General features: G+C 37.9%; 1 protein-coding gene across 1 annotated transcript; it reads left to right on the top strand.

Moving 5' to 3' along the window:
• Positions 1–2,554: 2,554 nt before the first annotated feature.
• Positions 2,555–12,399, top strand: LOC127651686 (NLR family CARD domain-containing protein 3-like). The gene is made up of 8 exons (XM_052137645.1): positions 2,555–2,596; positions 3,758–3,976; positions 4,098–4,169; positions 4,741–6,573; positions 10,339–10,512; positions 10,645–10,818; positions 11,192–11,238; positions 11,331–12,399. Exons 2-8 carry the CDS (start codon positions 3,843–3,845, stop codon positions 11,858–11,860), a joined length of 2,964 nt encoding a protein of 987 aa, XP_051993605.1. The 5' UTR covers positions 2,555–2,596; positions 3,758–3,842; the 3' UTR covers positions 11,861–12,399.
• The last annotated feature ends 1,515 nt before the right edge of the window (positions 12,400–13,914 follow it).

Consider the following 13,914-nt stretch of genomic DNA (forward strand, 5'->3'; position numbering starts at 1 on the left):
AGTAGTATATTGAGGAGAATATGTTGACAGTCCAGTGTGAGATTATAGATTAATAAAGTGCAGTGCTAATTATTGATCCTGATAGATCAAGTGTTCAACAGTCTGACTGCTTGGGGGAAGAAGCTGTCATGTAGTCGGCTGGTGGGGGTCCTGATGCTGCGATATTGCATCATGTAGTCAGATGTAGAACAGATGCGGGTTGGCATTGTTTTGGCGGCACGAGGGGGACCTACACGATATTAGGCAATTGGTTTTAATGTTGTGGCTGATTGGTGTTTACTCAACTGCCTCCAGTTCAAACAAGACAATATACTTAAACAATTACAGCCCAACCAGGAATACACATAGCAAAGCAGCATAATATTCAACCTGGTCTCATAGAATGAACATTACAATAACTACATGTTTACATGCCTCATTCCAGGATTCGCTGCAATTTCCAGGTTAAATAAACTCTAGGAGCTCCATAACAACTGTGTTTTATTTACATTCACACAAATCAAAAGTACAATGGCTGATTATCATTTTATTAACACCTTTCCCCTTTTTCTTTTTTCTTAAGGCACAAGTGAGAACTTTAAGCAACTCAGAGGTGACTTTGTCTCGTCTTAGTCTCCAGTCTCTTTTCTAAACAGTGCTCATGCCCATCAGACAGAGAAATATTGTTAAAATGGTTTTGTCTCCAGGCTTTAAGTGAGAAAGCATAAGGCAATAAGATGTTAGATAATGGAGAGAAAAAAGCACTTTTGGAGAAACCAGACTCAGCTGGGGGAGCTCTGGCTAAATATTGAAAAGAAGAAATATTTAATAAAGTTACTAATATGACAGGAACCTTCATGTCATGTGAGTGTGCATGATTTTATACATATGTTTCAAAATTATAATGTATTTCTATAGGAGTAAAACATTTTTAAAGAGGGCAAAAATGACTGTGTGCACATTTGAATGATTGTTTGTATTGTGGTTTATGCAATGCAGAGGTCCATGTCCTGTTCTCACAGAATTGTGTGGGTGGTACATAATCTACTTTACAGTAGTACTTTCTAGAAGTCCTAGAGTGAACTTACTGAGATTGATCAAAAGACATATTGTTCCAAACAAGTTTCACAAAGTATAATGTTTCACAACCTCCAGTGAGCAAACAAAAGCTTTACATTTTATTCTTACATTTCATATTCTCATAATGATGGGCATACATTACTCAAATATATTCGAAGATTTAGAGAAGTGCTTTTCTGTTGAAAATGTATTTGCCTAAATAATTTCGACTAAACAATAATCTCACCATTTTCATTTGTTCACGTTTTTACTTCTTAAATGCTGAAAAAAATAAATAAAGGAATAAATGTCTTGATAAAACAAATATAATTCGTTTTTAATTACATTTATTCCTAAATTTGCATTGTTTTTTTTATGTGTTCATTTATTTTTTATATTTATTTATTCCCACATATATTTATTTCCATATTTATATATTCCCATATATATTTATTTATACATGTATTTATTTTTACTTTTCTGTGTGCAACATGTAAATGAGGGAGGCGGTCCTTTTGCCTCTGACTAGAGCAGATTTAGAATATGCAGGAAAACGTTTTTCAGTTTAACAATCCAGGATGTGCTTCGACATGCCAGCATACAGCTCTCCTAAAACATCAATAAGCACCTCTACTCTAAATGAAACAGTTATTTGATGTGTGGTTATCGACTTCATTCGCATGTCGCGCAACTCTCTAGATACATGTGAAGCATCAGCTATAGATTTATTTTATTGCAGAAATTATATATGCATGCATACATACATACATACATACATAAACAATCAGGGAAATGAAGCATGCTTGTATCTTTTTCAATGAACAATCATAACAACAGAAAACAATATTATGGATTTGCGGACATCAAAATATGAAGTTATATACAGAGAGAAAAAAAGAAAAGGACAAGGTTAAATCATATCATTTATGAAACTTGCTCATTTTGTGGATTTGTTGAAGAAACAGCTCCACATTTATTTGGTGATTGTAGTATAACCAACTAAAATAAAGCTCTTGTGTTTTTAGCCCCACAAATAGTTAGTTTACGCGATATATGACCTGACGTCACATCAAAACAAGTCAAGAGTAATCGAGCACACGCCTCAATCTATGATAAGCCAATGGCGAGCAGGACCCGCCCACATCATTATCATACAAGAGACAGAGATGGAAGAATAAATATAAAAATAAATACATATGGGAATATTTAAATATGGAAATAAATACAAGTGGGAATAAGTAAATGTAAAAAAAATGAAAAGAATAAAAAAAGTTTTAAAGAATGAAACTAAAAAGAGAAAATAATAAATAAAGGAAAAAAGGTCTACAAAAATTAATTCAGGAATAGCTTTAATTAAAAACGAATTATATTTGTTTTATCAAGACATTTATTCCTTAATTTATTTTCTTATTACATTTATTTATGTATTTATTTATTTATTATTTTTGCATGTTTTGTCCTCCATAGAATTAATCCGAAGATGAAACCAAAAGTAAAATGAGCTTTTCACAAACAAGGAAGCTGAAAAAGCAGCATTCGGGATAAAGAGATTCTCGCAGTAAGTACATTTATAAAGCTACACGTCATATTATCGTTAGACCTTTTGAAATTATGAAACGCTTAATATGCGAAGAGATGAAATTACATTTCACCGGTGTTCACATCGGCGATCGCACATGTCATAAAACTCGCTGCGCATTCGATGAATGCTTCCTTTACTACTCTCCTGTATTGATTGATTGATGATTTTGCTTTTTTCCCTGGAGGTGGGGGCGTCAGTGTAGTTAGGGTTAGGCCGAAGGGAGTGAGGGGCCCCGGATTGGAAGAGTGCTAAGGTGAGCGTCGAGGCCGATGAATGAAGATAGGCGGAAAAACTAAAAAGTCGATGCCGTCAGCACCACTGACAGGCTGTCTCCCCCTCCGGCTGCACCGTGGGCACTTTTCATGTTCCCGGTGGGCTAGAGACGTGAGGCCGGGCTCGTTAGAAAGGGCTCGGGCAGCTTCGGCTCCGGTTCGGGAGATGGAGCGGTCCGACCGTGTTCGCGGTGCTTCCCGGGGGCGTATCTCCGCGCCCCGTGTAACTAGAGAGCCGTTTCGTAGGCCGCCGGGTTCCCGAGATACGGTCGTTCGACCTCCACTGAGCACATGTCATAAAACTCGCTGCGCATTCGATGAATGCTTCCTTTACTACTTTCCCGTATTGATTGATTGATGATTTTGCTTTTTGAAAAGTCTTTTATTTGCTGGGGTTTACAGGTGGAATTGTCCTCTGATCTCTACTGTATATCACTGGTGTATTCTTTTATTAAATGTTTGCTAATATAATATATAGTTTTAGTGATAATAGACGATGAGAATGTTTTCCTTTTTAATTTACATCAGGAAGGCATACAACTTTTGCATGTATGGCCCTGATTATCTTTACAAAATTTTAATATTTCATGCAAAATGAATTTATGGCACTCGTGTATAAAGTTTTGGTTATGACATTGCTGTAAAGCAGCTTTTCTTGTCATTCTGGTTTTGAAGTGACGTTTCAATGCATTCATATGGTACTAAAAGTATGTTCAGACTTTAAATGCAACAATTCTATTCTAAATGTAACAAGGGGTCTCTGCTCTATACTAAAAAACTTGAATAGCCTTGTTGTAAATCAATAAAACATGAAAAATTACAATGGGGTGAATATTTTTTATAGGCACAGCAAATGTATTTTCAGGTTTAATAGCTGCCTCTTATATAGAGGGGAAAAAGAATAGTCTTGCATCTAATAGAAGAGAGAGGAGTGGAATACAACCTTTAAAATGAGCCTCCATGAGCAGATGGAGCAGGTAAACACTGCAGTATCTCCAGAACCCAGCTGTATATCTGTGAAGAGTGATCAATCCATGCATCTACCTGAAGAATTTAGAAATGAAAAAGTTTCCTTAGACCCCAGGTGAGAGTTGACATTTAATAACTTCAACAGCAAACTGGATCATATATAAACTTATGGGTTTATTTTGTATGTACTGAATTCTAATATTATATATTAATTATTGATTATTTGGGATCACCAGGATGACAAGACAGAGTAGAGAATCCGAACCAAATATCCCAAACTTAAGTGATGGAGCAACCATGGACACCAGGTAAGACAAACAAAAAAACATTATTTGATGCTATAAAACAGCAGTTGTGTGTTCATGAAGAGCATCAGATCCATGAGGAAATCAATTGAATTCAGTAAAATTTCTAGAACAAAATGTGAAAGTGTCTTCATGTAATTTTAACCACCGGCTTATGTTTACTCATAAATCTAAAACTGCCATTATAAAAAAAAAACATGGTTCTTAAGTATAAATTATCTTGAAATTGTTAATTGGCTAATTGTTAATTGGCTTGAAAATGTTAATTAACTAGCTTAACAAGCTTTATCAGAAAGACCATGCTGGTCAACCAGTTTCACCATCTAGGTTTTGCGGTGAAAAGAATGGTTATACTGGTCCACCATCTAGACCAGCACTAGTCAGCATATACCAGCCTAGACCAGCTTGAGAATTGCATGCTGGTAAAGCTGGTCTTTTTAGCAGCTCTGTTGTTTAATTCTATAATAGATTTAGTGTACTCTAGAAGCATATTATTGTTACAAACGTGGGCTGGTATTGTGCAAATATTTCCATTGGGGTAATTGAAAGTTACTCAAAAATTGTCTGTCTGTAGTGGCGTAAGTGAATGTCTGATCCAGGTTCAGTCCAGATGTCGAGTTTGTGAGCATATTCTTCAGAGAGTCAAAGACCAACACAAAACCAGCATGAAGAACAAGTATGAGAGCTTATTTGAGGGAATCAAACTACAAGAGAATCAAACGCTCCTGAACAGGATTTACACACAGCTCTACATCATAGAGGGAGAGAGTGAAGGGGTGAATGAAGAACATGAGGTTTTACACATGGAGAAAACAGCCAGAACTCAACACTTACAAGACACTCCAATCTACTGCAATGACATCTTTAAACCCTTACCTGAACCAGGATGTGAGGAGAAGAGAACAGACCAAATAAAGACTGTTCTTACTAAAGGCATCGCTGGAATTGGAAAAACCGTCTCTGTGCAGAAGTTCATTCTGGACTGGGCCGAGGGAAAAGCCAATCAGGATGTAGATTTCATGTTTGTGCTTCCATTTCGAGAGCTGAACTTGATTAAAGATGAGCAGTACACTCTTCACAAACTTCTGCTGGACTTTCATCCTGAACTTCATGATCTGGACTCAAAGATTTATAATGAGTGTAAAGTTGTGTTCATCTTTGATGGTCTGGATGAAAGCAGAATTCCACTGATGTTTTCAGATAGTGAGAAAGTTTCTGATGTGACTGAGACTTCATCAGTGGGTGTGTTGATGTCAAACCTCATCAAAGGAGATCTGCTTCCCTCCGCTCTCATCTGGATCACCTCCAGACCAGCAGCAGCCAATCAGATCCCCTCCAAATACATCAAACGTGTGACTGAAATCCAGGGATTTAATGACCCTCAGAAGGAGGAATATTTCAGGAAGAGAATCAGTGATGAGCATCAAGCCAGCAGAATCATCTCACACATTAGAAGAGCAAGAAGCCTCCACATCATGTGCCACATACCAGTTTTCTGTTGGATCTCATCCACTGTGCTTCAAAACATCCTGAAACCAGATGACAGTGCAGAAATCCCTCAAACTCTGACTGAAATGTACATCCACTTCCTGCTCATTCAGATCAATATGAGGAATCAGAAGTATGAAGAGAGAGATCCAGAGAAACTCCTGCAGTCCAACAGAGAAGTGATTGTGAAACTTGCTGAACTGGCTTTCAAACAGCTGATGAAGGGCAATGTCATGTTCTATGAGGAGGACCTGAGAGAGAACGGCATAGATGTCACTGATGCCTCAGTGTATTCTGGGATCTGCACTGAGATCTTTAAGGAGGAATCTGTGATTCATCAGAGGAAAGTCTACAGCTTCATACATCTCAGCTTTCAGGAGTTTCTGGCAGCTTTTCACTGGTTTCACAGCTATGCTAGTACTACCTCAGAAGTGCTAAAAGTGTTTGATTCACTGCATAATTTGCAGAAAGGAGTAGTGGATAAAACCCTTCAGAGTGAAAATGGACACCTGGACCTTTTCCTGCGATTCCTGCTGGGCATCTCACTGGAGTCCAATCAGAGACTCTTACGGGATCTACTGACACACACAGAAAACAGCTCAGAGAGCATCAAGAAAACCTCACAGTACATTAAAAACACAATCAAGAATGATAAACATATCTCTACTGAAAGATCCATCAATCTGTTCCTCTGTCTGCTGGAGATGAAAGATCAGACTCTGTACAGAGAGATTCATGAGTTTGTGAAATCAGACAAACACTCAGTGGAGAAACTCACTCCTGCTCAATGTTCTTCAATCGCCTACATGCTTCGGATGTCAGAGGAGGTGCTGGATGAGCTGGACCTGAAGAAATACAACACATCAGAAGAGGGTAGAAGAAGACTGATACCAGCTGTGAATAACTGCAGAAAAGCTCTGTGAGTGTTAAATCCATGTTTTACAACAAACACCTCAGGTACTTTCAGGGCATGATCCCAAAGACATATACCAAGCTTCATAGTAGTATGCCAATGTGTTTGTTAAATACAGTATTTCATACTTCAATTACAGTTGTAAACTGTCATTATTTTTAAAAATCCATTTAATTACTTTAGAAGTTTAGTCTATGTTATCGGACTTATTTTGTACTCGCATGATTCAAAGTCAAGAATAAAAATCTTTATGGCTTGAACTACTTACCTTCTGACTACATGTCAGCTCCCAAACACTCTGCGCCACACCGGACATGCTGATGCTTTAATGTTAAACAGGCATACCTAGGGTATGTATAAAATCAGTATGTATTCCACATGCGTTTCGCAGCCCCCTTCTGCATATCGCATAGCCTGGAGTGGTGGTGGTCTAGTGGTCTAAAGCACATAACTGGTAATCTGGTAATCAGAAGGTCGCTGGTTCGATCCCCACAGTCACCACCATTGTGTCCTTGAGTAAGGCACTTAACTCCAGGTTGCTCCGGGGGGATTGTCCCTGTAATAAGGGCACTGTAAGTCGCTTTGGATAAAAGCATCTGCCAAATGCATAAATGTAAATTAAAATAGCTGGTTCAAGGACCTCTTCAACATATTGCATCCCTATGTCGTGGCCCACCAGCCCACTGCTGAATCGGCCCACTGGGGAAATCCTGGTTCTCCAAATGGTTAGTCCACCTCTGGGCATACCCTTATAAGAGTCAGCACACAATAACATTGCTAAGAGACTGCAGTTCCATAATTTAAAGAGTGTATAGCATACATTAAATAGATTTTGTCTGGCATGATTTGACAATCATTTGAGCCAAATGTAGTGGGAATTGGCTAAAGTAGGACTGCTCAATTATGGCAAAAATCATAATCATGATTATTTAACATGATTACTCATTGACTTTGGAAACATCATGCATTACTGAATTAAAAAAAAAATCTACCTTGAACTTGAAATGTAAACCTCATTGGGTAGGGGAGGAGGCTATTGTCAAATGATAGTTATTTTATGTCATGTATGGTAGTCAAATAAAGAAAAGCCTCCATCATTTACTGCAGGGTTGCTCACAATCCTATGGGATTAAAAAATATTTCATCATGTTATTGAAGCAAGATCTAAAATGCACAATAAAGGCTGTAAATGATCACAATACCAAAATGTAAGTAGTCAGTAGTGAAATTTGATGAAAGTTTCAAAACCACAACAAATAATAACACTAACTAATTTGTTAATTATGGAAGAATGGTTTCAAGTTCCTAATTATTCAAGACTTGTAAACAGTCAGTAATAAGATAACAATAAAAACAGCAATGAATAGAAATAGATTAAAAATAATTGAAGATAAAATACAAATTAAGAAAATCAGTGCTATTTTTTAACAGCTTTAAAAGTTTTTAACAGCAGTTTCAAGTTTTCAAGTAAACATTCAGAATGAAATGCAACATAAAACTACTACTGGTCTTCACTGTATGAGTATAATTCAATAATACTTTTTAAAGCTTGATTATTATAATGACACACTAGACAGCAGCAGGTCTATTAACTTACATTTATACTTACATGCCTGACATTTTAATAGAAATCCACTTTTTTCTCTGCTGTTTACTTTCACTTTAGACATCACTCTCTGTTTTTACATGAATACTACACCAAGATGGGCATTCTGGAATTTGAAGTGTATTTTATAGCATTTTCGGAACATGTGTGCATGTTCTGCATACACACATACGCTGCCTGTTAATCAAACAGTGCATAGCTGTTATTAGATTGCTATAAGAATATAAACTTTCTAATAAGTGACACAGGCCTAGGCTATCACAAATATAGCTGGTTATTTTTTCATTATTGATATTTTAATCAGTTTGCATGTCTGGTCAGGCAATTCAATTCTCTTTCACTTGCCCCTTCAAAAATCCACTTGTCCAGGACCAGAGTTAATGTTGAGCCCTGATTATATATCATATTCAACATTCTCAGGTAATTATTTTGGAAAACAAGCCAAAAAAGACTAATCAGAAACGTATTTTGTTCCACTGCATAATTGGCTAAGACTACATTCTCTCACCTTTATGTTCACTTCGATCCATCTTTAAATCACAAGAAACAAACCTTCTCTTCTTAATAGAGCTGTGTTTCACTGATTTTCTTCATGATAACATACACACAGTGAATGTGACACATATATTATGATTCACTATGTCACGAGTCATCTCGTGTAAAACACATGCGAGTGACGAGCGTCCCCGCACCAGAGTGTGCATCAGCCAGGAGAAGATTCAGTCTCTTCCCTGGTCACTTCACGCAACTCACAAATGCAGCACTTACCACACAGAGAAATGCCAGTTTACCTGCTTCCTTATTATTTGAATAAATTAATGCTTTAAAGATATAGCGTTGTGTGTTTCACAAAACGGAATGTGGCAAAATAATAATTTTATCTCGGTTATCTTGTTTTTATAATCGTTTGAAGAATTTAATTGAAAATAAAATATTATTAATTTTAACATTGCTCAGGTAAAGTTTCATTTCTGACGGGCATCTTCATGATACATATTTGTTGGAGTGTTTCATGACATTTATTTGGAATGTGAAAAATCTTTTAATAATTTCTTTCTAGAGTCTCAAGATTATCTGACCAAAATTGAAAGATAATGAGTTAAAAATGGCAGATAAACATTTAAGTAAAAATGGTGGACAAGTAACGTGGCAGAATTTTGAAAGATGGGTATCAATAAATTCAGTATAATGCAAAGAATTTTAAGAGATCAGTCATTATGCCAATTATTTCTCAGAAGATGTAATGACTTCTTTTTATATTTTTTTAAAACTGTACCCAGACTGCTCAGATTAGTTAAGGGCATGATACTTCTTTTTTGATACACCAAACTATTGGTAAGATACAACAAATGGCTAAAATGCATAATGTACGATCATGGAAAAACCTGTAATCTAATTCCATAAATTCCAAGGAAAGATGTAAACTCACAAATGGTTCAAAAGTTATGGGCAAAAATAACCATTTTTTGGATTTTATTATCCATGAGAGGGGCAGTCATTATTACACTTGCCATGTATCCTCTGATCGTGTTCCTAACGAAGCTTACCAAGTTTTGTTTCAATAGGACATAGCTTTACAAAGATTTAGCCTCAATTCCTGTTGGCATCTTTGCCACTAAATTCATTGATGTGTTATAAGGAAACAGTTTTGTATATCAAAAAACTTTGCCAGCAGTGTCTCAAGATGATCTTGTACAAATTTGGGGGAGATCCAGTGAAGGCTGTGGGAAAAGTATGACAAAATTATATTTTCTTCACATTTTAAGCTGACAGACAAAACCATGGGCAGTGGTTAGATCCCCTTAAAAGATCACAAGCAGACGAATCAGAGATGTATGTGTGTAGGCAATATGGTTCAGAAGTTATTAGCTGTAAAAAAGTCTTTACATTTTTAACTTATGGTTGGTTAACTTGTGGTTGTGCTAGATGGTTTGAGCTGGAGACCCCAAAATTGGGCAGATTGATGATCAGACACTCAGCAATAAGTGTGCTAAATTTTCCCAACTTTTCTATAAGGACTATTCAACTTCGGGGCTTGACCCCTCAAAAGAAAACAAACAGATACAACAGGTGCCTTTGACCCCAAATTATTGAAGCATCAATGGAATTTTAAGAGTCAGGCAAATAGTTTGAATCTCCAAAAATTGTGTTTTACTCTCTTTCAGTCTTGCCGGCTGTAATCTCACTCGTCAGTGCTGTGAAATTGTGGCTTCAACTCTACAAACATCAAAATCCCTCTTGAGAGAGCTGGACCTGAGTAACAATGACCTGCAGGATTCAGGAGTGAAGCTGCTCTCTGATGCACTGAAGAGTGCAAACTGTAAACTGGGGATACTTAGGTAAGGCTTTAAGAGATCATTCAGTGAAGTAAGGAAAACCAAGTCTTTTATTTTTGTTCTGTCTTGTGTTTTATTTATTTTTTTGTAAAAAAAAAAAAAGTAGTGTTTTTTGTTTGTTTTATCCCTCTCTAGACTATCTGGCTGTATGGTGACAGAGGTCGGCTGTAATTATGTGGCTTCAGCTCTGAGATCAAACCCTTCACACCTGAGAGAACTGGATATGAGCTACAATCACCCAGGAGAATCAGGAGTCAAACTGCTAACTGAGAGGCTCAACGACAAAAGCTGCAGTCTGGACAAACTCAAGTATGTTGAGCAGTAAGAGGCTTTATTTTTGTGATGGTTTGCTGACTGCCGATCAAATTGTGCATTGATAACGGACATTTTAAAAGCTATATTTTAGCTTTTCGTTAGTTTTTAGTAAAAAATGTAAAACTTAATTACACTTTTCATATGTTTTTATTTATTTGTGGCTCTGTCAAATCTATGGTCTTTTTTGACTAAAGAGTTTGACATGTCAGCATCTGACTCAACCAATGGTTTGAGTTTGGTGGGACCTAATTTAATACAATGTATTAAGATTTGGGGAAAACATGGGGCAGCAGGAGTGTTTGGGACAACTTTTTGTATTGCCACGAGTCACACAGAAAACACATACTTAATTTCTGTTACTCTCTAGTTTGGACCATGGAGGGCATTTTAGGATCACACCAGGACTGCGAAAATGTAGGTCTTTAGGCCTCTGTCTCTTGTTTACATTCCTTATCTCTCTGAAAATGTCCTTGATAAGGTTATAATATCTCTTTTATTGTGTTCAGATTCCTTTGATTTCACTCTGGATCCAAATACAGCACACACTAGACTCATTCTGTCAGAGGACAACAAAAAGATTGAATATATGGAGGAACAGCAGCCGTATCCTGTTCATCCAGACAGATTTGAGCACTATGAGCAGGTTCTGTCTAATGAGCGTCATTCTGGACGCTGTTACTGGGAGGCTGAATGGAGCGGCTGGAGCTATATAGGAATGACATATAAAGGGATCAGCAGGAAAGGAGAGAATCGTAGTAAGTTTGGATACAATGACGAGTCCTGGAGTATTTTCTGTATTCCTGAACGATACAGTGCCTGGCACAATAATAAAAACAAAGACATACCTGCCCCTTCACCCCAATCTAACAGAATCGGAGTGTATCTGGACTGGTCAGCCGGCACTCTGTCCTTCTACAGCGTCTCTGACACACACACACTCACACACTTACACACATTCAACACCATATTCACTGAACCACTTTATGCTGGGATTAGGGTTTATGACTGTTCAGTGTCGCTGTGTCAGATTAAATAACCTCCTGAGAAACAACTGAGACAGATTAATCTAATCTATAGCTTGACATCTCTTATAACTCGGGAGGATCATGGAAAATCTGGAAATATTTGGGAATTTTCCTAGAAAATTCCTAGAAAAGACATAATAATTTCCCACATAAGTGTGGGAACCCTGGTAACTTTATATACACATTCATTCATACTCATGCTTATGGATGATCTTGCTGAATGCTTTAGATGCACTTCTCTTTATCTAATTATAATTGAATAGTAAGAAAGTTATGCACATCTGTTTTTCATTACAATAAACAAAACAAAATAACACATCTTCAAAGGCATTCTCTGTATAAAGCTGTGTGAAGCTCATAGATCACATCTTTTCTGTAGTTTTTTTTACTGAAATGTCTATGAAAAATGTTTTAACAATGTTATGTTAGTGAAACAATCCAAAACACTCTACCAATAAAGCAACACATGGAAGAGACTGTAAGTCTAGTTCCTCTCACAAATGAAAGATGGTGCTTCTGTAAATAAGGTCCATATGCAGTATGACTCTCACACTGGTAAGCTTTTTGTTGTAGTTGATTATAAGCTATAAAATAAAAATACCAAAAATTATTTGTATTGTGTTTGTGTAATGAATAAATATTACACACTCCTCACACCTCATACATGAGTCCAAGAAGACTCCCTGAGCCAGATTTATGTTTCTGGAAGAGTTTCCATGCATGAGTAGTGAGAATATACTCTTTGCAAACCTGCATAATCAATACTAAGATGGAGTTGTTGTTCTTCACTTGCACTTTATGTTTTTAGGAAAACGTTGGAGCAGAAAGGTTCAGCAGTTGATGCTTCTATTGTGTCTAAACTTCTATTATGTTTAAATGTGTTTTTGTTCATGTTCATATTTTCAGGTCTTTTATTTTTAAATGAGTTGTCTTCCTTGTCATGTGACCCTCATGTTTCATGTGTGCGTGTAACGAATCCCGCCTCTTCGGCTCAGCCCATTGCATAGTGTTCCCACACTAGTTCAGTTTCCCCAAGCGTTCATGCTCGCTCGCATTCTCCCCCCTCGGGCACTCATGCCCACTCCCTATCGCCAGAGTATTAGACACTTCCGCACTCGCCTCTCAGCCCCTCAGTGCACACACCTGCCACAGTCCCAATCACCTGTCATTCGTTTCACCTGCACCGCTGCTTTGGTTCACTATATCTACCACCACACATTCATTTCGCATTTGTTGGTTATCGTATAGTTTACCCCTGCACTTTGCCAGCAACTAGTGATCCCCTAGTTTATCCTTGTCCTTTCTACTTGCTAGATTACCCTGCTTTATATTTGATTACCCGGCTTGACCCCTCGCTTCCCTTGACCACTCTATTTGTAGATTTGCCCTTCTGTTTCATCCTGATTACCCGGCTCTCGACCCTACGCTTTCCTCGACCATTCTCCCTCTGGATTTTCCTTATTGTACCTTCGCCTGCTCTTATAAAAATAAAAGCAGTTTGATATACATTGTGACTGTCTTATCTTGTGTGTGCGAGTGTGGGTTACAGAATAACCAACCTCACCGCAGGCAGTCACAATGGAAACCGCTGAAGATTTCCGCAGCTCATTAGAGCGGATTTACACGGCGCTTTCCGCCCAGGGATCTACGGTCGGCCAACACGACCGAACTCTCACGGCTCAGGGACAGCAGATTCAGGAGATCCTGCAGACGGTACGTGCTATTTCTGCTCAGTTTTTACCTGTTCCGCCTGCACCTGTCCCTGTGTCCGTTGATGTTCCCACTGGTGATGTTCCCAATGCGTTCCCCAGCGCCGCGAGCTTTCAAACCCCCGAGCGGTTTGACGGTTCGTCGGACGCTTGCCAGGGGTTTTTGATGCAATGCTCTGTGTACATGATGTATCACCCCCTTTTGCAAACCGACTGTGAGAAGGTGCACTTTGTTATTTCACTGCTCTCGGGCAAAGCACGGCAATGGGCCACCGCATTGTGGACGGCGCAGAGTCCCCTGTTGTTATCATACAGTCAGTTCTGTCACCAAATTGCCGTGGTCTTTAATCACCCAT

The sequence above is a fragment of the Xyrauchen texanus genome, chromosome 11 (genome assembly GCF_025860055.1).
Source record: "Xyrauchen texanus isolate HMW12.3.18 chromosome 11, RBS_HiC_50CHRs, whole genome shotgun sequence".
NCBI classification, from domain to species: domain Eukaryota; kingdom Metazoa; phylum Chordata; class Actinopteri; order Cypriniformes; family Catostomidae; genus Xyrauchen; species Xyrauchen texanus.